Source organism: Entelurus aequoreus, linkage group LG02 (genome assembly GCF_033978785.1).
Source record: "Entelurus aequoreus isolate RoL-2023_Sb linkage group LG02, RoL_Eaeq_v1.1, whole genome shotgun sequence".
Classification (NCBI taxonomy): domain Eukaryota; kingdom Metazoa; phylum Chordata; class Actinopteri; order Syngnathiformes; family Syngnathidae; genus Entelurus; species Entelurus aequoreus.
This window is the reverse complement of record NC_084732.1, coordinates 88,285,106-88,310,555: the sequence shown is the minus strand read 5'-3', so window position 1 is coordinate 88,310,555 and position 25,450 is coordinate 88,285,106. Positions and strand designations below refer to the sequence as shown.

The following is a 25,450-nucleotide window of genomic DNA, read 5'->3' as shown; positions in this document are numbered from 1 at the left end:
CTTATTGTTTTGGCCTGTCACAAACCAGAGGTGGGAAAACAGTGGGAAAAAAAATATTGAAAGTGAGCACCCCCCGCGACCCAGAAAGGGATAAGCCGTAGAAATTATCGCAGACACCAGTACTTTTACTAAATGCCATGATCATTGCACCATTTTAGTTAGTTGCTATGGTTTGACTAATGATAATGACACAGATTTTATGCAAATACAAACCCCATTTCCATATGAGTTGGGAAATTGTGTTAGATGTAAACATAAACGGAATACAATGATTTGCAAATCATTTCCAACCCATATTCAGTTGAATATGCTACAAAAACATCATATTTGATGTTCAAACTGAGACATTTTTTTTTTTTGCAAATAATCATTAACTTTAGAATTTAATGCCAGCAACATGTGACAAAGAAGTTGGGAAAGGTGGCAATAAATACTGATAAAGTTGAATGCTCATCAAACACTTATTTGGAACATCCCACAGGTGAACAGGCAAATTGGGAACAGGAGGGTGCCATGATTGGGTATAAAAGTAGATTCCATAAAATGCTCAGTCATTCACAAACAAGGATGGGGCGAGGGTCACCACTTTGTCAACAAATGCGTGAGCAAATTGTTGAACAGTTTAAGAAAAACCCTTCTCAACTAGCTATTGCAAGGAATTTAGGGATTTCACCAACTACACTCCGTAATATCATCAAAGGGTTCAGAGAATCTGGAGAAATCACTGCACGTAAGCAGCTAAGCCCGTGACCTTCGATCCCTCAGGCTGTACTGCATCAACAAGCGACATCAGTGTGTAAAGGATATCACCACATGGGCTCAGGAACACTTCAGAAACCCACTGTCAGTAACTACAGTTGGTCGCTACATCTGTAAGTGCAAGTTAAAACTCTCCTATGCAAGGCGAAAACCGTTTATCAACAACACCCAGAAACGCCGTCGGCTTCGCTGGGCCTGAGCTCATCTAAGAGCCTGGTACAAAGTGGAAAAGTGTTCTGTGGTCTGACGAGTCCACATTTCAAATTGTTTTTGGAAACTGTGGACGTGGTGTCCTCTGGACCAAAGAGGAAAAGAACCATCCGGATTGTTATAGGCGCAAAGTTGAAAAGCCAGCATCTGTGATGGTATGGGGGTGTATTAGTGCCCAAGACATGGGTAACTTACACATCTGTGAAGGCGCCATTTATGCTGAAAGGTACATACAGGTTTTGGAGCAACATATGTTGCCATCCAAGCAACGTCTTTTTCATGGACACCCCTGCTTATTTCAGCAAGACAATGCCAAGCCACGTGTTACTACAGCGTGGCTTCATAGTAAAATAGTGCAGGTACTAGACTGGCCTGCCTGTAGTCCAGACCTGTCTCCCATTGAAGATGTGTGGTGCATTATGAAGTGTAAAATACGACAACGGACTGTTGAACAACTTAAGCTGTACATCAAGCAAGAATGGGAAATAATTCCACTTGAAAAGCTTAAAAAATTGGTCTCCTCAGTTCCCAAACGTTTACTGAGTGTTGTTAAAAGGAAAGGCCATGTAACACAGTGGTGAACATATCCTTTCCCAACTACTTTGGCACGTGTTGCAGCAATGAAATTGTAAGTTAATTATTATTTGCAAAAAAAAAATAAAGTTTGAGTTTGAACATCAAATATCTTGTCTTTGTAGTGCATACAATTGAATATGGGTTGAAAAGGATTTGCAAATCATTGTATTCCGTTTATATTTACATCTAACACAATTTCCCAACTCATATGGAAACGGGGTTTGTAAAAACATTTTATAAAACAATCTAACTGCATAATAAAGTTCCTTATTTTGTAGTACACACAGCTGCAACTAGTAATAATAACCAAATTGTCTATAATAATGATAATAGTAATATGTCCAACTAATCGATACGTAGTCTTAATAGGAATACTTCAATACTTAAACACAAAAAGGCTACTAATATTCAGACATTCATATTTCAGTTTTGAAGAACAGTACATATTTTTTTATTTCCAGTGCAACCATGGTATCGATCCCATTACAATAGGATCAATACAATACTAATACCCACCTTGGTATCGATATTTAGATCAATATGCCTTCCTTACTGTCAGAAATAGATCTGCCTCTGCATCTTCACCCTCTTATACACATCACAGCAGGGGTCTTCCACCAAAATTAAAATAGATACAAATTGCCCTCAGGTTGCATTTTGTACACCCTTGAGTTAGTATTTAGGACCACTGATTTACAGATCAGTTTAGATGTTTATATTAGGCTTGATGAGTGCTTATTTTTGGTCATCAGTTCATACATGAGTGTGTATGTTTGGTCAAAAACTTTGTGCTGGGATTGCAGTGGTGGGCCATCAGGGTCAGCAAGGCCTTCTCTGCTGGCCTAACCTAAATCATGATCATAAATTGTTACAAGTTAATTATATTTTTAATTTACTTTCCCTAAATATACAGACATATTTATCATGTGCTCTTTGTCATATTAGGCTACAGTGTTGCTTATTTTTCATGGGAGCTTTTATTCAATCAGAATTCAGCTCCCTTGTTGCCAACGCTGTGTGAAATTTGCCAGGGCCTTCTGAATGAACAAAGCAGCTGGTCTGTGCGCTGTCGGTTAACGGTGCAGGCAGCTAGGCTAGGCTGATAACTTGCTTTTTTAACCCATAATGGCCAAAGCAGAACACAACATTGATCAGGTTGCAGACTTGCAAGAAGGACATTTCAAGAGAAGCTAGATCTCGTGAGACGAGGTCGGCTGACCCCTCGCTAACCTGTCCCAGCCGGTGAAATGGTTTGTCCGCCACTTCCAATCGAATCTACCAACTATGAGCGGTATTGTGAGTTCAAATATTTTATTGCCTTATTTTTTCACGTTAAATATGTTTTTACAATTATTTTAGTTTTTGACGGTACCATGTAGAGATGTTTTAATGGCTGATGCAGGTTTATCGAATCTACCAACTATGAGCGGTATTGTGAGTTCAAATATTTTATTGCCTTATTTTTTCACGTTAAATATGTTTTTACAATTATTTTAGTTTTTGACAGTACCATGTAGAGATGTTTTAATGGCTGATGCAGGTTTATTAATTATTAAATGCGGCGGAAAATAGCCCGTTGATTCAATGTATAGTAGTGAGCAAGTGTGTTTCTGTATAGTATTTCTCCATCTGTGGTCATGTGGTGACATAAAATTGTTTTTTTAGGTATTTTTCAAACTCGGCTTTCATGTGAAATGCACGGCCCGCCGCTGTTATCTCAACTGTGTACAGTGGATGGCATTGTAACACTACTTAACATTTCTCATACACATGAAGGTCCACAATTTTGAAGCTTGTCTACTACACCCAAAACTGGGGCGAAAAGTTGCGCAAAATGTTGCTTTGGCGTTAAAAGGCAACGTATGCAACACAACGTGAAAATATGCGCAGCAGTACGCAAACTTGTTACTTGGTGTAAGCACTTTTTAGAGACATGCCTAAAGGTGACACATTAAGTTATGAAGTAATGCAAAATTTTCTATCCAATTTTAAGCAAATAAATAATTAAATGAAATGTATATTTATGTATTGTTTTATCTTGAAATGCTTAATCATTGCATTAACCGTCAACGTTTATATTTGACATTAAACTGACGGTAGATGTTGTTGCAAAAAGTATTATTGTACCATTATGCACAAGTGTATTCTCATCCTAACAAAGCTACATACAAACAACAATTGCTTGGACACGTGATCATTTTATTTGTTACTAATGGTTATGGTAAGGGTTTTACTCTATTTTGAACATGCATCCAATATTACATTGTGGTACATCATATATTTACAGTTTCACATTTCAACGTGTAAGAAAAAGACTAGGAAGAAGCAGATCTTATTTAAACCTACCATTAACAGCAATTGCTAATACATACTGTGTTGATTTGTGTACAATTGACAAATTAGTGGTAACAAAGATGTGTAATGGTAGATATAACAGTTTGTATATAGAGTAACTATCACACCAAATGAAGCATATAGACATGTATAAATTAAGTTATTAAGAAGTTCAAATTCACAGAAATTATGTTGTATGTTAGAAATGAGTACATCATATATCATACATACATAAAATATAAAGGAATGAATAGTTACTGCACAAATATAAGTTAAGCAATTTAGACAATCACAAATACATTAATACATGTATATTGACAGGTGGTGCTAGAACCTGTCGGTGGATACAACAAAGTTGTGTGGGAGTCATAATTCACACAGCTTCACTTATTACTATTAGCTTTAACCCATGAAAGGGACAAGCTGTTGAACATGGATGGATGGATGGATATTAATTAAATACCAACACTTTTGGTAAGTTCATAATATAAACAATTTGGCTGCAGACTTTTTGCAATTTATTGCAGTAATAATTTCCTCAGTTATTTCGATTAGTTCCATCGATTTGAAATGTTTGCTCTGTGTAACGTGAAAATATGCGCAGCAGTACGCAAACTTGTTACTTGGTGTGAGCACTTTTTAGAGACATGCCTAAAGGTGACACATTAAGTTATGAAGTAATGCAAATTTTTCTATCCAATTTTAAGCAAATAAATAATTAAATGAAATGTATATTTATGTATTGTTTTATCTTGAAATGCTTAATCATTGCATTAACCGTCAACGTTTATATTTTACATTAAACTGACGGTAGCTGTTGTTGCAAAAAGTATTATTGTACCATTATGCACAAGTGTATTCTCATCCTAACAAAGCTACATACAAACAACAATTGCTTGGACACGTGATCATTTCATTTGTTACTAATAGTTATGGTAAGGGTTTTACTTTATTTTGAACATGCATCCAATATTACATTGTGGTACATCATATATTTACAGTTTCACATTTCAACATGTAAGAAAAAGAGTAGGAAGAAGCAGATCGTATTTAAACCTACCATTAACAGCAATTGCTAATACTTACTGTGTTGATTTGTGTACAATTCACAAATTAGTGGTAACAAAGATGTGTAATGGTAGATATAACAGTTTGTATATAGAGTAACTATCACTCCAAATGAAGCATATGGACATGTATAAATTAAGTTATTAAGAAGTTAAAATTCACAGAAATTATGTTGTATGTTAGAAATGAGTACATCATATATCATATATAAATAAAATATAAAGGAATGAATAGTTACTGCACAAATATAAGTTAAGCTATTTAGACAATCACAAATACATTAATACATGTATATTGACAGGTGGTGGTAGAACCTGTCGGTGGATACAACAAAGTTGTTTGGGAGTCATAATTCACACAGCTTCACTTATTACTATTAGCTTTAACCCATGAAAGGGACAAGCTGTTGAACATGGATGGATGGATGGATGGATATTAATTAAATACCAACACTTTTGGTAAGTTCATAATATAAACAATTTGGCTGCAGACTTTTTGCAATTTATTGCAGTAATAATTTCCTCAGTTATTTCGATTAGTTCCATCGATTTGAAATGTTTGCTCTGTATCGACTGTTACCATAATTTCTGGGCTGTAAAGCACAAAATATAAGCCTCACACATTTAATTGTTGGAGTAATTTATTTTTTACATACAAGTGTACACATTGAAACATGAAATATATACATTAAACATATGCTTGTGTTCATTCACGAATACGGCATACCAGAATTGTCTCATAGTGAAGGAGGAGGAAGCTGAAGGCAGCTTCCTCCTCCTTCACTATGAGACAACGTTATAACAAGTTTTACAGCTCTACAAACACCAGTGACAAAGGCGCAAAGTACTGCCGTCAGTCATATTTCTCTTCCCTGCTTGAAATTTAGCTCATTAGCCACTTTGCATTGACTTTCACATTTTTAAAGGCAAGGTGAAAAGAGGGTGTGACTTGAGGTGCGGTTACCTTCCTACACTTTCTTTTTAATTGCAACACACGTTTGGGGTTTCTGGCGTATCGCGGCTTTGTCAAAATTCCACAGTTTTTCACATGAGGAACCTGGACTGTGATAGAGGATGTAGCTGGAGGGCTCAGTGTTGCCATATTAGCAACTTTATCGCTATACTTAAGAGAGATGCACCAACATTTCGGCTGAAATTGACCCAAAATTGCAATATCAGCTTTCGATTTAAATACTTTTATTACCAAAACAGCACTGCCTAAACTTAATGTTGTCAGAATCAGAATCAGAATAGTTTTTATTGCCATTGTTTGAGAACGGGTTCACAAACTAGGAATTTTTCTTGGTGCAATCGTGCAACATAAAACACATAACACAGATTTGGTAATAAAAAGAGCTGTAACTGAGCTATCAGATCTTGTTATAGACTTAGAAAAGAATTTAAAGGAGCTACTGCTGATGGCCGAGGGGAAAAAACTGTTCAGGTGGCGCGAGGTGTGGGTCTGGATGGACCATAGTCTCCTGCCTGAGGGGAGAGGGGAGAACAGTTTGTGTCCAGGGTGAGAAGAGTCAGCTGTGATCCGACCCACATGCCTCCTGGTCCTGGAGGAGAACAGGTCCTGGAGGGATGGGAGCTTGCAGCCAATCACCTTCTCAGCAGCACGTACGATGCGCTGCAGTCGATGCTTATCCTGGACTGTGGCGCCGGGGAACCACACGGTGATGGAGGAGGTGAGGATGGACTCGATGATGGCTGAGTAAAACTGCACCAGCATCTCGGTCGGCACCTTAAGTTTCCTCAGCTGCCGCAGGAAGTACATCCTCTGCTCGGCCTTCTTGATGAGGGAGCTGATGGTCGGCTCCCACTTGAGGTCCTGGGTGATGGTGGTGCCCAAGAAACGGACGGAAGGAGTCCACAATGGAGACGGGGGTGGGAGAGTTAATCAGGGTGAGGGGGGATGGTGGGGCTGTGACTTTCCTGAAGTCCATGATCATCTCCACTGTTTTCTGGGCGTTCAGCTCCAGGTTGTTGAGGCTGCACTAGGACGCCAGCCGGTCCACCTCTCTCCTGTAGACGGTCTCATCGCCATCCGAGATGTGATTGTGATGACACAAGCAAGAAGCACGCGATTGCAGGAGTGGGGGCAAAGAATCTGCGGTGTGGATGTACTTCAGTTTATCCAAGATAGACCTTCGAACACAGATCTGTAAACGCAGAATGTGCCCTCTATGAAAGGGCATACAAATCTCAAGCTGTTGTGTAAATTCATTTTTCTTTTTTTTCTTTAACCTTTATTTAACCAGGAAAAAAATCTCATTGAGATTAAAAAACTATTTTTCAAGGGAGTCCTGGCCAAGAGGCAGCAACGTTACACATAAAATTATATTCACATTACACATTTAAATGACAGAATGTAAATCAAGTAAAACAGTTACAGATAACTGAGGCTGCTTCAAATGCTTTTTTTTAGATTTAAAAGCCTTTAAAGGAGCTTTATTTAGTAATATGGCCAGAAATGGTACTGCAATCACGGTCAAAATTATGTAGTCCCCTCCCACTCTCCATGACTGAGGTTGCCAAATACGCAGCCGAATCCGAATCCTACTCCAAGGAACTTCAAATGGCAATCGGCGAGTCCTACGCTGTAGATTTCTCTTGTTTATGCTTCTTGCAAGATGGTTTACTGAGATACAAGATGCCACATTTTACTGATGTTGATTAGCCAAATGTATTTGTAAAGTTACGCAGCAATATTTTCGTCTGGAGTCGGCTAAAATGTTGTTATAATTATATAATTATATATAATATACTTTGATGGCAAGCCAAGACCAACAGTAAAATTAGTGCCACATGTCGTTCAGTATACCTCCATGTTGCATCCAACTTTCTCTTCCATTTACGCACATCACCATCTTTCACTGCAGAGTGCGATTCTTTGAGCCAACCCACATTACGCAAAGACCATGTTACGCATAAATCATATAGCCTCCTACCATGTCAATTGAAGTAGAAAATCATTACATGTAATGCATTATAGTGTGCCAAGCAAATACCACCCCATATGTGTTTGATGCACATACAGTAGCACAAACCGCAATTAGCCGTGCTAATGTTGGAACGGGCATCTGTTAAAAGCAGCCTCAGAATCCTTGAGATTGTGTTCGATCAGTCAATGTCTTTGGAGGATCACTGTCGTCAACTGGCCAAATACAGTTTTTATCACCTGAGAAATAGTTCTGAAGTGAGAAATTTGCTGTCAAAATTGGATCTCGAAATGATCATTCACGCGTTCATTTCGTCTCGTATTGACTATTGCAATTCTCTTTTCACTCTTTTCAACAAGCTAAAGAGACTTCAGACGGTACAAAATGCGGCTGCCAGACTTTTGACAGTGCGCCCAGAACACCCATTTTATCCAGGCTTGGCTTGCAGTCAAATTCCGCATAGAGTTGTAAGATTTTAGTCCTGACTTTTTGTGCGTTGCCCCTCAGTACATCAATGATTTGTTGTGCCCCTACACTTCAGGGCGCATCCTACGGTCCAGGCCAGGGTCTCCTAAAGATCCCAAAAACTCAATTTTAAAACTTGTGGAGACCTGGCAATCCAGACTGTGGAACAACTTGCACCAGTCTCTCCGTGATCTTAACTGTGTTGACACTTTTAAACAATTGAAGACTTCTCTTTTTAGTAAAGCTTTTAGTTAATGCACCTTTTAATTATAATTTTTAATCCACTTTGTATCCTTTTCATGACGTTGCCCCTGTTTTTTAATTGAATTGTTTGATTTAATTCGCCTAAGTTTTGTACAGCACTTTGTGATTTTAATCTGTGAAAAGCGCTCTATAAATAAAATGTACTTTCAATCGGGGGAGTTTGAGGCCCCTTCCTATGATTGGAAAACAGCACAACTTTTGTCTTGTCAACATTGAGAACCAGCTTTAAGTAATAAGTGAATTCTGCACATCAAGAGATGATCCAAAACAATAATTTTATAGTCAGCATAAAAATGCATATTAGCATCAGAGAAATGTTGTTCAAGATCATTGGTGTACAAGATAAATAAGAGGGGCCCGAAAACAGATCCCCTAGGCACCCCTTCTGAACAGTGACAAATTTCGAACATAGGCCCTCTGGGTGGTGTTTCCTAAATAATTTGACAACCAAGCGACCATATGTTCTGACAGTCAACTGAGAAACAGCCTGCGTTTTAAAATAGGATGGTCTACAGTGTCAGAGATCAATAAAAAGTGAGGCACAGTATTGTTTGCAGTGATGTCATTTACCACCTTCATTGTAGCAGTGATAGTGCTGTGCTTTTTTCTGAAGCCTGATATTTAAAATACATTTATTTGAACTGATCACAAACAAGATATTCAATAATTTTTGATAAGACACAAATTGATATTGGCCAATAATTATTTAGAACTGGATCACCTCCCTTTAATACAGGGAAGACAAAAGTAGATTTTGAAACTGATGGAATGTCTTTTTTTAACTGACAGATTAAAAATAATTGAAAGTGACTCTGCTATAAAATTAGCTGCCAGCTTTAAAAATAAAGTTTAATCACGTCAGGTCCAGGGTGCTTTCTGTGGTCTAATGTGTTAGAGCTTTATGCACTTCAAGACAAGTAAAAGCAGTACAATTAAAAGTATCTCCAGAAAACGTGGGAGATTATGTATAAGGATTGCTTATAGTTGTCCCTTTTAAGTCAAATAGAGAACCAAGTGATAAAAAATGCTGGTTAAAACAATTCAGTTCGATCATAAACTGGCACTGAATCTTTTTAGTACAAATGTGGGAAGAGTTGCTGTGTTTTTATTTACAGACAGATTTGATCATTTTCCAACATTTCTGTGGGTTGTTGAGGTTCTCAATGATGACGGACAAAAATATTCTGATTTTGCCTTTTTGATAAGCGAAGTGCATTGATTTCAAAGCTATCTAAGAAAGGACCAATCAGTGGCAGAATTACTGTTTTGTCTTATCCCATGCCTTTACGCTCATGAATTATGTTCTGGAGAAAACCGAGGATTTTCTCGCCCCTATTTCTCTAAAGGTGCATGATTATTAATAATTTGCATGAAAATGTATTTGAAAAACGTCCAAGCTAGCTCTATGACTGGTATTAGATTTATATGTTCCCAGTCCACATTAGACAAATCACAATGAAAGGTTTGTTCATTAAAATGTTTTAAGAGTCCTTCTACAAACAATACAAGGTTTGTATTTCAGAATCTTAGTATTTCTACATGCAGCAATAACACAATGATCACTCAAATCATTTCAGAATACAACCAAGGAAGAGACCTTATGAGGCGCATTAGTTAAAATCAATCATTTATCTGGAATTTTGCGATTAGGCCTGGTGGGAAAGTTGACAAGATTAACTGAATCACAAAACCTTTTAAATTCATCAGAAGTTGCATTCAACCGGTCCCAGTAAAAGTCTCCTGTCATAAGTAATTCTGTGTAATTTAAAGTACCGTTGTAGTGAGGAAACAAGTTGAGTTTATAAGCTCATTTGTGTTTCATTGTATCCATTAAACCATATCCAATTGCATTTACAATCAGCAAAGTATGTGAAAACACAGTTTAACATCACAACATGCCATTGACACATCACAGTAGTAACACTTCTGCACTCTGGAAATACGCAAACATTAGAAAGAGATATGGTGTTTATGATAAATTCACAATCCTTATGTAAACATAGGGTTGTGAACGATAAACACCACATCTCTTTGGGTTTTTTATGCGTTCGAAATTGTAAATAAATAGCCAACAATTGATTCAATATATTGAGGGTCCTCTGTAGCGCTCATTATCTCTCTAAACATCCAAAAACTGCCAACAATATTCCATTTGCATGTCGTGACCTGAAAATTAACCAATTGTCATAATTGCCAATGCAAACTGACTATTTTAGCGGCACATTGATAGCAGTGAGGTAATGCTAGCTTACGCTCCTATTATTGACACTGAGCCGACGGCTGCTTCTGCTTTGTCTCAAAATTGCGAAAAGTAAATTCTAGATTATAATTATGCAGTTCTCACCTGGTAGTAGAAAATTGTGGCCATGGTCTAACAGGCTGGTCAACTCGAGATGGCGAAATAGAACTCACAAAGCACTTCCTGCAGGAACTTTTTTTTTTTAACCCTTCGTGAGGATTGCAATTGAATCTTCATTTGAACGGAATTGCGTGAGCGTCCCGTCGGGCTGGGCAAGAGTGAAAATATTAGTGTTTGTTTTAGTCTGATTTGTTATTGTTAGTTTGTATGTTTACTAGGGCTGCGAATCTTTGGGTGTCCCACGATTCGATTCAATATCGATTTTTGGGGCCACGATTTGATTCAAAATCGATTTTTTCCGATTCAACGTGATTCTCGATTCAAAAACGATATTTTCCCGATTCAAAACGATTCTCGATTCATTCAATACATAGGATTTCAGCAGGATCTACCCCAGTCTGCTGACATGCAAACAGAGTAGTAGATTTTTGTAAAAAGCTTTTATAATTGTAAAGGACAATGTTTTATCAACTGATTGCAATAATGTAAGTTTGTTTTAACTATTAAATGAACCAAAAATATGACTTATTTTATCTTTGTGAAAATATTGGAAACAGTATGTTGTCAAGCTTATGAGATGCAATGCAAGTGTAAGCCACTGTGACACTATTGTTCTTTTATTATATTTTTTATAAATGTCTAATGATAATGTCAATGAGGGATTTTTAATCACTGCTATGTTGAAATTGTAACTAATATTGATACTGTTGTTGATAATATTCATTTTTGTTTCACTACTTTTGGTTTGTTCTTTGTCGTGTTTGTGTCTCCTCAATTGCTCTGTTTATTGCAGTTCTGAGTGTTGCTAGGTTGGGTTTGGTTTTGGAATTGGATTGCATTGTTATGGTATTGCTGTGTTGTTTTGTTGGATTGATTAATTAAATAAATAAGAATAAAAAAATGAAAAAATGAAGAAATAAAAAAATTAAAAAAATAAAAATAAAAGATTTTTTAAAAATGAGAATCGATTCTGAATCGCACAACGTGAGAATCGCGATTCAAATTTGAATCGATTTTTTTCCCACACACCTAATGTTTAACACCCAGCAATGCTGCGAATGCTAGTGTCACAATGAAACTGCATCCATCACTCGGCTTCTAAAACTTATTGCTCATCCTCTTTGTATTTGGGCTCAAAAATATAATGTCCTGGATCATAATTTTTCCAAAATAAAATGGTTGTTGGCTCTCACAAAGTCTGTTGATTAACATTGTTGAGAGGGAAGGGACCTTTGGTTCCAAGTGCGACGACGCGATCATGTGACTGGCTTCCTAATTTTCTCTCAAAATGGCTTGGGGAATCTCTGTGAAATTGATACTGTTTTGATCAAAATAGAGTGGAAAAACAAGTTGCCTGTATATTGAAGCTATTATCATATATAGCTTCAATATACAGGCAACTTGTTTTTCCACTCTACTGGTACTTTAAATTATCCAAAAGCTGTTTTAATGACTAGCGCCTCTTTTGAAGCAGTGGAAGCCTGTGACACCCAACCACAGTAATATGTAGTGATTTGACTATTTTCTACATCCAGAGTCAAAAAGTCAATTTGTTTACTGATTGACTGGGAAAGAACAATTGAAGCATTAAATCTGGATTCCACATAAATAGCTACACCTCCGCCTTTTGTTGGTCTATCGGTGCAGTAAACATTATACCCATGAATGGTAATGTCTTCATTTGTAATAGACTTAGCAGAGGTGTGGACTCGAGTCACATGACTTGGACTCAAGTCAGACTCGAGTCATGAATTTGATGACTTTAGACTCGACTTGACAAAATGTAAAAAGACTTGCAACTCGACTTAGACTTTAACATCAATGACTTGTGACTTCACTTGGACTTGAGCCTTTTGAATTGACAAGATTTGCTACTTTCCCCAAAACCCAAAGATTAAAAAGTTATTAAGGAGCGCTCCGTATCTTTCATTTTGTACGTGTGTGTCTGTCAGCGTGTGTGCTGCCTGTCAGTACAACATTAAAACTACGAGTTGGTCAACAAAAAACAAATTGCAGTATGCAAAACATGCGATTCGAAGATTACAGACGTAGACGCAACAACTTCCAACTTCGTTCGACATTTGAAGTTGCACAAACGGTAAGTTTTGAATGTAAGCTAACGTTTATTCGCTAAGTAATGTAACTTTTATTTGCTGTGTAGTTAAATCAGTGAGGCTGTAAACTCACTGCTAACGTTATAACCATAGACATCTTATAAGGGTACGCAGCATCAAGCGCTACTGCCTACTGGCGCTGACGAGACGCGGGGCCGCCATCTTGGAGTGGTGATCCGCTCCACTCAGTGCAATTCATTTGGCAGGAGCAATGAACTGTCAGCGCATTTAATTCATTTTACCTCACTGAATACCACTGATTTGCACACATTTTTTTGTCATACGTGTAGCTATGATAAATGACATATGTTTTATTATTCATAGTTTACTATGAATAATAAATTACTATACTTCCCTGAAATTATAATGTTTACAGTGATTGTTTTATATGTATTTTTTTAGGTATGTCGCTTTGGATAAAAGCGTCTGCCAAATACTTAAACATAAACATATATAAACACCTGAAAGTCTTTATATCAGCTAAAACCACCAATCTGTTTCACTGGATTCAGAATAAAACCAAATTCTGTTTTACCCAACAATGTTAGTATTTGAATATTGTTACTTGAAGACTTATTCCTGGTTTCAATTATACTGTTAAGAAATTATTGTCTTATACTTTGACTAAAATGAGAATGCATCATAATCAGTGGCGGTTGGTGAATTTTGTTTTAGGTGGGGCTGAAAGTTTGTAAACCAAAACTGTGTAGGGGGGCATCCTCCCCCAGAAGATTTCTTTGTGATTTTCACATACAAATATTGAAGATCTTTGCTCCCTCAACTCTGTGGTAATATTATTTTCACAAAATACAACCAATAGTACGTTAATGTTAAATCTTACTTGTGGAAAGTAATCCCCCGATTCCTATTTTCAACAGTCCGCTCATTTGAGCAGGAAAATGCTGAACACCATCTTTGTTTTCTACCTGTCAACTGTCAGTTTAGGCTGCTCGCCGGCTCCTGATCACCACTTCAAGATGGCGGCCGAATTTCTCGCGTCACAGCAGCCACTACTTATAAAATGTCTGTGGCTATAACGTCATTGCAAACACGACAATCTGTTGCGTCCACTGCAGTTCGCTGCCTCATTCATACTTTTTGTCAAGTGATTTTTTTAAGCAGGGTTGCAAGAGGTACCTATACATAACGTTACGTTAGTCAATGTATCACACACAGTAACGTAACGTTAGACGGTGGTCAGCAGCACCGTGTATTTTAGCCACCTACAAAAAGACAAACATAGTCAAATAAAGGTCAGTTAAAATGTATACTATATTAAGAATATGTGTACATATTGCATAGGGCCCTGACATCTAAAAAGTACAACTCTGTTCATTGTTATGTTCATGTATTGTTTTTCACACATACAGTATGAGATGAGATCAATGAGATAAGATAAGAACAGGATAGAAACTGCTGTGGAACTAGTTACAATGCAATATGCCATGGAAATACAATGTTAAACACTTTTGTGCAAATAAGTACAGTTGCACTTGTTTTTTCAAATGTGTTTATTCTGTAAAGGAATGAGTTAAATGTTTAAAATGACTGGGTAATAGTGCTATTATGAAGTCCAATGTCATACCTATTTTTTTTTCTGCAATTTCAAATGTACTTGTTTTAATAAATAGTGTTTTAAATTTTAAAAAGCATACACAATCTGTGTAAATATATTAGTCTGTGGTTAAAAGGACTCGAATCTCAAAATGCAGGACTTGGGAGTTGACTTGAGACTTTCCAGTCTTGACTTTGGACTTGACTCGAGACTTGCCTGTCTTGACTCGGGACTTGAGGGCAAAGACTTGAGACTTACTTATGACTTGCAAAACAATGACTTGGTCCCACCTCTGAGACTTAGCAAGCCAAGTTTCCAAAATCAAAAAAACATCTGCCTCTGTTAATTCCACCCAAATTCTGACCATGTCCATCTTTGCTAGTAAACTCTGTACATTCATACATATTTAAGACCAGACAATGATTTAAAATCAGTCTGGGAGCATTGAAGCTGGTCCAGGATTTGGTTACACATTTCCGGACAAAAGTAGAATTAAAGCAATTAACAGCCCCTGCTTAATAATTGATTTACTTTTAATTATTTTGCATGCTAAAGCCCCTCCATTTAGTGGATTTGTGAGGTACTCATGTAAAGCAAATATACATTTGAGTTTAGGTAGGTCTCTGGGTTGAGCTGGAGACAGATTTATATAATTTTCCAATTGTACTGGAGGTTGCCCTGGATATAGAAAAGCTATAGGGCAGGTGCCAACACTTTTCACATTTAGGTGATTATCATAATCAATCAATCAATCAATGTTTATTTATGTAGCCCTAAATCACAAGTGTCTCAAAGGGCTGCACAAGCCACAACGACATCCTCGGTACAGAGCCCACATAAGACTGTCCATAGCTCTTTAATGGGTGCAGCAAAGCCAAAAAGAGGACAATAGTTACTGAAGGACGCATGCTGATTCCCATGTAGCACAAAACAGGAATATCTTAAGTTTTTTTTTCCATCTCTGAATTAGACAATTATGTTGTGTGACGTCACACGTAAACAGGAATTGAGGCCCGACAAAGCAACACAGCGAACAAAACACGCCAAAAAACAAGCACCAGAAGAAAGAAGCGCCTTTCTTACTTCCCGATCAAGGCAGACAGATTGACCCGGCGGCCCCTACACAGGCTAAGCCAGACCGACAAGGACCCAGGACGTCACATCAGCCGTCGGCACCAGGCTTCCTGGTCCAGGCAGATGCACAACATGAGCAGGAGCGTAGGACAGCAAGCCATGACGCCGGACAGGCGAAGACCCAAGAGGCTTGGATGCTACACAAGCAGTCTACCTTAGGCTTCCTTGTCTAGGCAGATAGACCGAAGACAAGGAAGACCTCCAATAGACACGCAGAAGCAGACTTTGTAGGCAACAACTTCGTACAGGTCACCAGGGCTCAGGACGCAGCAACAATAGTGGGCCTCATAGTCATGCTTACAGGCCTCAGGTGTGGATTGACCGGCCGCAGGTGCAGCAGAAGCCACACGCCTTGTTGAGCTTGAGCGCTGCACCCAAACAACGTCCACAATCCTCCACGCAAAAATGTTCCTCAAAAGACGAGTAAGTCCAATTAGAATACTAAAAAGACTAAACATGAAACAAATGGGATCTAGTGAGGACAAACACAGACTTCACTCAAGCCATGCACACAAGCTGCCATCTTGGATTCTGCCTGTTCTTACACTGGGCCTATGGGGATCTTGCAGATTGACAGAAGTTAAGAGTCGGCAAACACAAGTACAGTCTCCAATAACAGAAAAATAAACTGTCGCCAGTCGTTTTAAAATGAAGATAAAGTCACAAAAAATTGGCAAGTGTCTAAATTAAATTAATGAAAGAGACATTTTCTGGCTGGGGGTTTATATTTCAAAGTAGCTAATTTGCTCATTTCGCTGTCAATCTAACGCAGATCATCCAATCATTTGGATGATCCACTAGTGTCCAGAGACGCTGAGCTCCCAATGGGCGGGACAAAGCAGAGAATTTATCTAATAATCTAGTTTCTCTGCAGTGGAACAACCCACTCTATCTTTCGCCGTTGACTTTGTGACGTGTGTAGACGCCATCTCTGGTGCCATTCAGCATTTGGTCCATTCATTAATATTTTATGATGACTAAGAAATACATTAAAATACATAATTTGTATTTTTTATTTAATCAATCATTCATGTCTCAAATGTCGCAAAGGGCTGCACAAGCCACAACGACATCGTCGGCTCAGATCCCACATCAGGGCAAGAAAAAAAAAAGCATCTCTGTACTCTGGAGCCCGAATAGAAAACGCTCTATGGCTCGCTGACTTTTTTTGGGCTCTGGGAATCACTAATAAGACGCAGTTTCTGGCTGGAATATATGGTACAATACAATCAGCAAGATAAGATGGAGCTAGACTGTTTAGTATTTTATACATAAGTAGTAAAACCTTAAAGTGCATCTTAAGTGCACAGGAAGCCAGTATAGGCGTGATATGATCAAACTTTCTTGTTCTTGTCAAAAGTCTAGCAGCCGCATTTTGTACCAACTGTTAATATTTTAATGCTAGACATAGGGAGACCCAAAAATAATGTTACATTAATCGAGACGAGACGTAACGCTCCTCTCTGAGCTGCCACCTTACCGTGGTAGAGGAGTTTGCGTATCCAATGATCCTAGGAGCTATGTTGTCCGGGGGCTTAATGCCCCTTGGTAGGGTCTCTCAAGACAAACTGGTCCTAGGTGAGGGATCAGACAAAGAGCAGCTTGAAGACCTCCATGAAAAATAAAAGCAAAGGACCCAGATTTCCTTCGCCCAGACGCGGGTCACCGGGGCCCCCCTCTGGAGCCAAGCCCGGAGGTGGGGCACGATGGCGAGCGCCTGGTGGCCAGGCCTGTCCCCATGGGGCCCGACCGGGCACAGCCCGAAGAGGCTACGTGGGACCCCCCTCCAATGGGCTCACCACCCATAGCAAGGGTCATAGAGGTCGGGTGCGATGTGAGCTGGGCGGCAGCCGAAGGCAGGGCACTTGGCGGTCCGATCCTCGGCTACAGAAGCTAGCTCTTGGGACGTGGAACGTCACCTCGCTGGGGGGAAGGAGCCTGAGCTAGTGCGCAAGTCGGCTAGACATAGTCGGACTCACTTCAACGCACAGCAAGGGCTCTGGAACCAGTTCTCTCGAGAGGGGCTGGACTCTCTTCCACTCTGGCGTTGCCGGCGGTGAGAGGCGACGGGCTGGGGTGGCAATCCTTGTTTCCCCCCGGCTCAGAGCCTGCACGTTGGAGTTCAACCCGGTGGACGAGAGGGTAGCTTCCCTCCGCCTTCGGGTGGGGGAACGGGTCCTCACTGTGGTTTGCGCTTATGCGCCAAACCGCAGCTCGGAGTACCCACCCTTTTTGGATTCACTCGAGGGAGTACTTGAGAGTGCTCCCCCGGGTGATTCCCTCGTTCTACTGGGGGACTTCAATGCTCATGTTAGCAGCGACAGTGAAACCTGGAGAGGGGTGATTGGGAAGAATGGCCGCCCGGATCTGAACCCGAGCGGTGTTTTGTTATTGGACTTTTGTGCCCGTCACAAATTGTCCATAACGAACACCATGTTCAAACATAAGGGTGTCCATATGTGCACTTGGCACCAGGACACCCTAGGCCGCAGTTCCATGATCGACTTTGTAGTTGTGTCATCGGATTTGCGGCCTCATGTTTTGGACACTCGGGTAAAGAGAGGGGCGGAGCTTTCTACCGATCACCACCTGGTGGTGAGTTGGCTGCGATGGTGGGGGAGGATGCCGGACAGACCTGGCAGGCCCAAACGCATTGTGAGGGTTTGCTGGGAACGTCTGGCAGAGTCTCCTGTCAGAGAGAGTTTCAATTCCCACCTCCGGAAGAACTTTGAACATGTCACGAGGGAGGTGCTGGACATTGAGTCCGAATGGACCATGTTCCGCACCTCTTGTCGAGGCGGCTGATTGGAGCTGTGGCCGCAAGGTAGTTGGTGCCTGTCGTGGCGGTAATCCTAGAACCTGTTGGTGGACACCGGCGGTGAGGGATGCCGTCAAGCTGAAGGAGTCCTATTGGGTTCTTTTGGCTCATAGGACTCCTGAGGCAGCGGACAGGTACCGACAGGCCAAGCGGTGTGCGGCTTCAGCGGTCGCGGAGGCAAAAACTCGGACATGGGAGGAGTTCGGGGGAGCCATGGAAAACGACTTCCGGACGGCTTCGAATCGATTCTGGACCACCATCCGCCGCCTCAGGAGGGGGACTTCCCCCTCCTATCAACACCGTGTATGGTGAGGATGGTGTTCTGCTGACCTCGACTGCGGATGTTGTGGATCGGTGGAGGGAATACTTCGAAGACCTCCTCAATCCCACCAACACGTCTTCCTATGAGGAATCAGTGCCTGGGGAATCTGTGGTGGGCTCTCCTATTTTGGGGCTGAGGTTGCTGAGGTAGTTAAAAAGCTCCTCGGTGGCAAGGCCCCGGGGTGGATGAGATCCGCCCGGAGTCCCTTAAGGCTCTGGATGCTGTGGGGCTGTCTTGGTTGACAAGACTCTGCAGCATTGCGTGGACATCCGGGGCGGTACCTCTGGATTGGCAGACCGGGGTGGTGGTTCCTCTCTTTAAGAAGGGGAACCGGAGGGTGTGTTCTAACTATCGTGGGATCACACTCCTCAGCCTTCCCGGTAAGGTCTATTCGGGTGTACTGGAGAGGAGGCTACACCGGATAGTAGAACCTCGGATTCAGGAGGAACAGTGTGGTTTTCGTTCTGGTCGTGGAACTGTGGACCAGCTCTATACTCTCGGCAGGGTCCTTGAGGGTGCATGGGAGTTTGCCCAACCAGTCTACATGTGTTTTGTGGACTTGGAGAAGGCATTTGACCGTGTCCCTCGGGAAGTCCTGTGGGGAGTGCTCAGAGAGTATGGGGTATCAGACTGTTTGATTGTGGCGGTCCGCTCCCTGTATGATCAGTGCCAGAGCTTGGTCCGCATTGCCGGCAGTAAGTCGGACACGTTTCCAGTGAGGTTTGGACTCCGCCAAGGCTGCCCTTTGTCACTGATTCTGTTCATAACTTTTATGGACAGAATTTCTAGGTGCAGTCAAGGCGTTGAGTGCATCTGGTTTGGTGGCTGCAAGATTGGGTCTCTGCTTTTTGCAGATGATGTGGTCCTGATGGCTTCATCTGGCCAGGATCTTCAGCTCTCACTGGATCGGTTCGCAGCTGAGTGTGAAGCGACTGGGATGAGAATCAGCACCTCCAAGTCCGAGTCCATGGTTCTCGCCCGGAAAAGGGTGGAGTGCCATCTCCGGGTTGCGGAGGAGACCCTGCCCCAACTGGAGGAGTTCAAGTACCTCTGAGTCTTGTTCACGAGTGAGGGAAGAGTGGATCATGAGATCGACAGGCGGATCGGTGCGGCGTCTTCAGTAATGCGGACGCTGTATCGATCCATTGTGGTGAAGGAGCTGAGCCGGAAGGCAAAGCTCTCAATTTACCGGTCGATCTACGTTCCCATCCTCACCTATGGTCATGAGCTTTGGGTTATGACCGAAAGAACAAGATCACGGGTACAAGCGGCCGAAATGAGTTTCCTCCGCCGGGTGGCGGGGCTCTCCCTTAGAGATAGGGTGAGAAGCTCTGCCATCCGGGGGGAGCTCAAAGTAAAGCCGCTGCTCCTCCACGTTGAGAGGACCCAGATGAGGTGGTTCGGGCATCTGGTCAGGATGCCACCCGAACGCCTCCCTAGGGAGGTGTTTAGGGCACGCCCGACCGGTAGGAGGCCACGGGGAAGACCCAGGACACGTTGGGAAGACTATGTCTCCCGGCTGGCCTGGGAACGCCTCGGGATCCCCCCGGAGGAGCTGGACGAGGTGGCTGGGGCGAGGGAAGTCTGTGCTTCCCTGCTTAGGCTGCTGCCCCCGCGACCCAACCTCAGATAAGCGGAAGAAGATGGATGGATGGATGGAGACGTAACGAACGCATGAATAATGATCTCAGCGTCGGTGGTGGACAAGGACACATTTTAGCGATATTGCGTAGATGAAAGAAGGCTGTTTTAGTAACACTCTTAATGTGTGACTCAAACGAGTGAGTTGGGTCGAAGATAATACCGAGATTCTTTACTGAGTCGTTTGTATAATTGTTTTGTTGTGAAAGGTTAAGGTGGTATTATTAAGTTGTCAAATGTTAAGGTGGTATTATTATTTAACTAAATATTTAGGTGCCAGTGTCTAGCAGGACCGATAATCAGCATTTCTGTTTTCTTAGCGTTAAGATGCAAAAAGTTGCTGAACATCCATTGTTTGATTTGGGCGACACACTGCATCCTGTCAGTAAGATAGGAGTATCCATAGACTGAGCTATTAATAACGCTACGTCTATTTCGGAATTGATATGGTGGGGGTCTTGAGATTATTTGTTTGGTGCTGCATAATTTGCCACTTCAGTAGAATGCATGTAAACCTCTGGCACAGTCACTACAGAAAAAACATTATGTGAGTCATATATCATTCTACGAGAAATGCTGTGTGCTCATGAATTTTCCAGCTTGGTGCTAGTTGTCGCTTTTTGTCAGATACTTGTGGTAAATATTTGAGTAATTTTATGAATTTTCATATTTGGAACAATACATATTTGTGCAATTGCATTGCCTTGATTTTAGTAAGGTTAGTACTCAGTCATAGTCATAAATGCAATGGTTAAATGTTTTAAATATTTTGTTCGGTTTTCGGCCTGGGTTTCCTCATTTTCTGTTTTCGGTTGCAGGCAACTATTTTCATTTCAGGTACCCCTAATTCTTAGTGAGTATTCAGAGCCCTGTGGAATCAGTTTTTCCGCAAATCTAGTGACTTTTCTGGTATTTTTGGACGCTTTCAGAGAATCTTACATGAAAGCATGTACCCCTCTTAACGAGCGAGCGAGCAGTCAGTGCTTCTGTTGGTTCCCCATCTAAAATCACTCGCAGGGGTATGTATCCTACAGTTTGTCATAAAAACAACACAAAACGAAGCGACAGAAGAAAGTTAATTTGTATTTCGAAAGATATTTGTTTTGCTTATCATATTTCTTGATCAATGTTTTTGTTTTTCACAGCATCCATAAAAAATTCCAATATGTAAATTATTGGAATATTTGGAAAGTTAATTCAATGTAAAGTTATGATACGTCATGGCTTTTTTTTTTTTCATCCTGCAGCGTGAGTGTATCTCGGTGCACGTCGGCCAGGCAGGTGTTCAGATTGGCAACGCCTGCTGGGAGCTTTACTGCCTGGAACATGGAATCCAGCCGGATGGACAGATGCCCAGTGACAAGACGATTGGAGGTGGAGACGATTCCTTTAACACCTTCTTCAGTGAGACCGGAGCAGGAAAGCATGTTCCCAGAGCTGTTTTTGTTGACCTGGAGCCCACTGTCATCGGTATACTCCCCTCACTCATTTGTAGCTTGGTTTTAGTTTAGGGTCAGATGACAGCTGGCGTTTAACACAGTTTGGTTTGTACAAGAGGTGGGATACACTTTAACGTGATCTCCTGTCAATCACAGTAAACAAACACCTACTTACGTTCATAGTCACAAAAAAGTATTGTTTGCCTTAACACTAATTAGATGCCTTGATTGAATCTCTCTAGACGAGGTGCGCACTGGAACATATCGACAGCTCTTCCACCCTGAGCAGTTGATCACTGGCAAGGAAGACGCTGCCAATAATTACGCGCGCGGTCACTACACAATTGGAAAAGAGATCATTGACCTTGTGCTGGACAGAATTCGAAAACTGGTAAGGAATCAAATTTAGCCATGACTCCCAATCATAAGGACACATATGTAATCTAATCTAATCCATTCTCACTGATGACAGGCTGACCAGTGCACTGGCCTTCAAGGCTTCCTGGTATTTCACAGCTTTGGTGGTGGCACTGGCTCTGGTTTCACCTCCCTCTTGATGGAGCGTCTATCTGTGGACTACGGCAAGAAATCCAAGCTAGAGTTCTCAATCTACCCAGCCCCTCAAGTCTCCACAGCTGTAGTGGAGCCCTACAATTCCATATTGACCACACATACCACCCTGGAGCACTCCGACTGCGCCTTCATGGTTGACAATGAGGCCATTTACGATATCTGCCGCAGAAACCTTGACATGGAGCGTCCTACTTATACTAACCTGAACAGGCTCATCAGTCAAATCACATCCTCCATCACTGCCTCACTTCGTTTCGACGGTGCCCTCAATGTTGATCTGGCAGAATTCCAGACCAACTTGGTTCCATACCCCCGTATCCACTTCCCTCTAGCCACCTATGCCCCCATCATCTCTGCTGAAAAGGCCTACCATGAGCAATTAACTGTGGCAGATATCACCAATGCTTGTTTTGAGCCAGCCAATCAGATGGTTAAATGTGACCCCCGCCACGGCAAGTACATGGCGTGTTGCCTGTTGTATCGCGGAGACGTGGTGCCAAAAGATGTCAATGCTGCTATTGCCACTATTAAAACAAAGCGCACCATCCAGTTTGTGGACTGGTGTCCCACTGGTTTCAAAGTGGGCATCAACTACCAGCCGCCCACTGTGGTTCCTGGTGGAGACCTGGCCAAAGTGCAAAGAGCCGTGTGCATGCTGAGCAACACCACCGCTGTTGCAGAGGCCTGGGCTCGACTCGACCACAAGTTTGACCTGATGTACGCCAAGCGTGCGTTTGTTCACTGGTATGTTGGTGAGGGAATGGAGGAGGGGGAGTTCTCTGAGGCCAGAGAGGACATGGCGGCATTGGAGAAGGACTACGAGGAAGTCGGAGCCGACTCTGTTGATGATCAGGGAGAGGAGGGAGAGGAATATTAATAGGTACAAAGGCACTGGATACTCAGGAAACAATGATTGCTATGTGATCCTGAATGTGAGCAGTTTGACTGCTCAAACCAGAAAATGTGTTGGAGCACTCTAAATTTAAGCATAGATTTTCTGAAATACGCGTTCTGGCAAAACGTTATTTCGCTTAATTCACTTCCTACATAAAAACTTTATTTTTTGTTTACTTTGTAAAATGTATAGGGTTTTGAGGTTCAGTAGGCTTAGTCGCTTAGTTTGTCAATATATGAGGAGCTGCAATGCAGAAGTGATAATATCATTAATTTATAGAGATACATTTATGTATATATGGCAAACTTGAGGATGAAATAAAGTTCATTAAACCATACAACTTCTGTTTGTATTTTTCTTTGTTGTAAACAATGTCTCACAATAAATCACTGAAAGATGATACTATTTGTGGTATACATGTTTTCATTTGATGGACGGTAAAGAAGATGACCCCACGGGTTATTTTTCAAAATAAAGTAAAAGTGAAATATATTCATATTTTATATTTTTGACATGAGGCCATTTGCATTTGTATTTAATTTTAAGAATTTGCAGTTTTTGTGACTGTCCCACTTACACATCTGATGTCATTTCTCACATTTGATTAAAGGCCTACTGAAATGACTTTTTTATTTAAACGGGGATAGCAGATCTATTCTATGTGTCATACTTGATCATTTCGCGATAATGCCATATTTTTGCTGAAAAGATTTAGTATAAAACAACGACGATAAAGATCGCAACTTTTGGTATCTGATTAAAAAAAAGGCTTTTCCCTACCGGAAGTAGCGTGACGTAGTCAATTGAACATATCCGCAAAGTTCCCTATTGTTTACAATGATGGCCGCCAGAAGTGAGAGATTCGGACCGAGAAAGCGACGATTTCCCCCATTAATTTGAGCGAGGATGAAAGATTTGTGGATGAGGAAAATGCAAGTGGACTAGTGGGGAGTGGAAGCGATTCAGATAGGGAAGATGCTGTGAGAGCCGGGGGTGACCTGATATTCAGCTGGGAATGACTACAACAGTAAATAAACACATTAGCCACAACACAACCAGGCTTATATTTAATATGCCCCAAATTAATCCCACATAAAAACACCTAGGTGTTTGTTATGCTAGCTACTAGCTCCTAGCTACTAGCTCGAGCTAGTTATAGCTCGAGCGGGTTATATAGACGGGATCCCGTCTATATAACCCGCCAATACAATTCAAACACCTGCACAACACACACACTCACTCAGCCCAAAGAACCGTTCACCTAACCCAAGGTTCATAAAGCTTATATATGTAACCAAAGTTACGTACATGACACGCACGTACGGGCAAGCAATCAAATGTTTGGAAGCGCGCGGGTGGGACCTGATATTCAGCTGGGAATGACTACAACAATAAATAAACACAAGACATATATACTCTATTAGCCATGTAGTAGAATTTCTGACCTTTGACCTATATTTCATGTCTGTCAAGAATGTATGCTCATTTAATTTCCCTTCTATTCTGTGTCCCCGGGTGTGGGACAAAAGTGAATATTAAGTCGTGCCAACCTGTCTACAGAATGTTTTGATTGTTTAAGTATGATTAAGGAATCCAAGGATGTTGCAAAAACAAACATGACGCACGAGGAAAAACAATGACGCACAAGAGACAGATAAAACTGGCATGAGACCGGGACTCGAGAGAGATTGCTTGTGGGAGTCCTCCGGAGGACGTTTGTGTGTCTGCATGGACAGCTCAATCTGACTTGATAATGGGTAAATAAACTTTTTGTACTAAATTCACTTTTGTTGCTGTTTAAGCTCTGGACAATCCACTACAGCCACAACACAACCAGGCTTATATTTAATATCCCACAAATTAATCCCGCATAACAAACACCTAGGTGTTTGTTATGCTAGCTCCTAGCTACTAGCTACTAGCTTGAGCTAGTTATAGCTCGAGCGGGTTATATAGACGGGATCCCGTCTATATAACCCG

General features: G+C 41.2%; 1 protein-coding gene across 1 annotated transcript in view; it reads left to right on the top strand.

Annotated features, from left to right (window-relative positions):
• LOC133640373 (tubulin alpha-1C chain-like) overlaps nt 1-23,827 on the top strand; it is a 29,153-nt gene extending 5,326 nt beyond the window's left edge. The window contains exons 3-5 of the mRNA XM_062033763.1: nt 21,811-22,033; nt 22,245-22,393; nt 22,475-23,827. Of these exons, the coding sequence (XP_061889747.1) occupies nt 21,811-22,033; nt 22,245-22,393; nt 22,475-23,452 (1,350 nt within the window). The 3' untranslated portion in view covers nt 23,453-23,827. The remainder of the gene's footprint in view (nt 1-21,810; nt 22,034-22,244; nt 22,394-22,474) is intronic.
• Nucleotides 23,828-25,450: the final 1,623 nt, after the last annotated feature.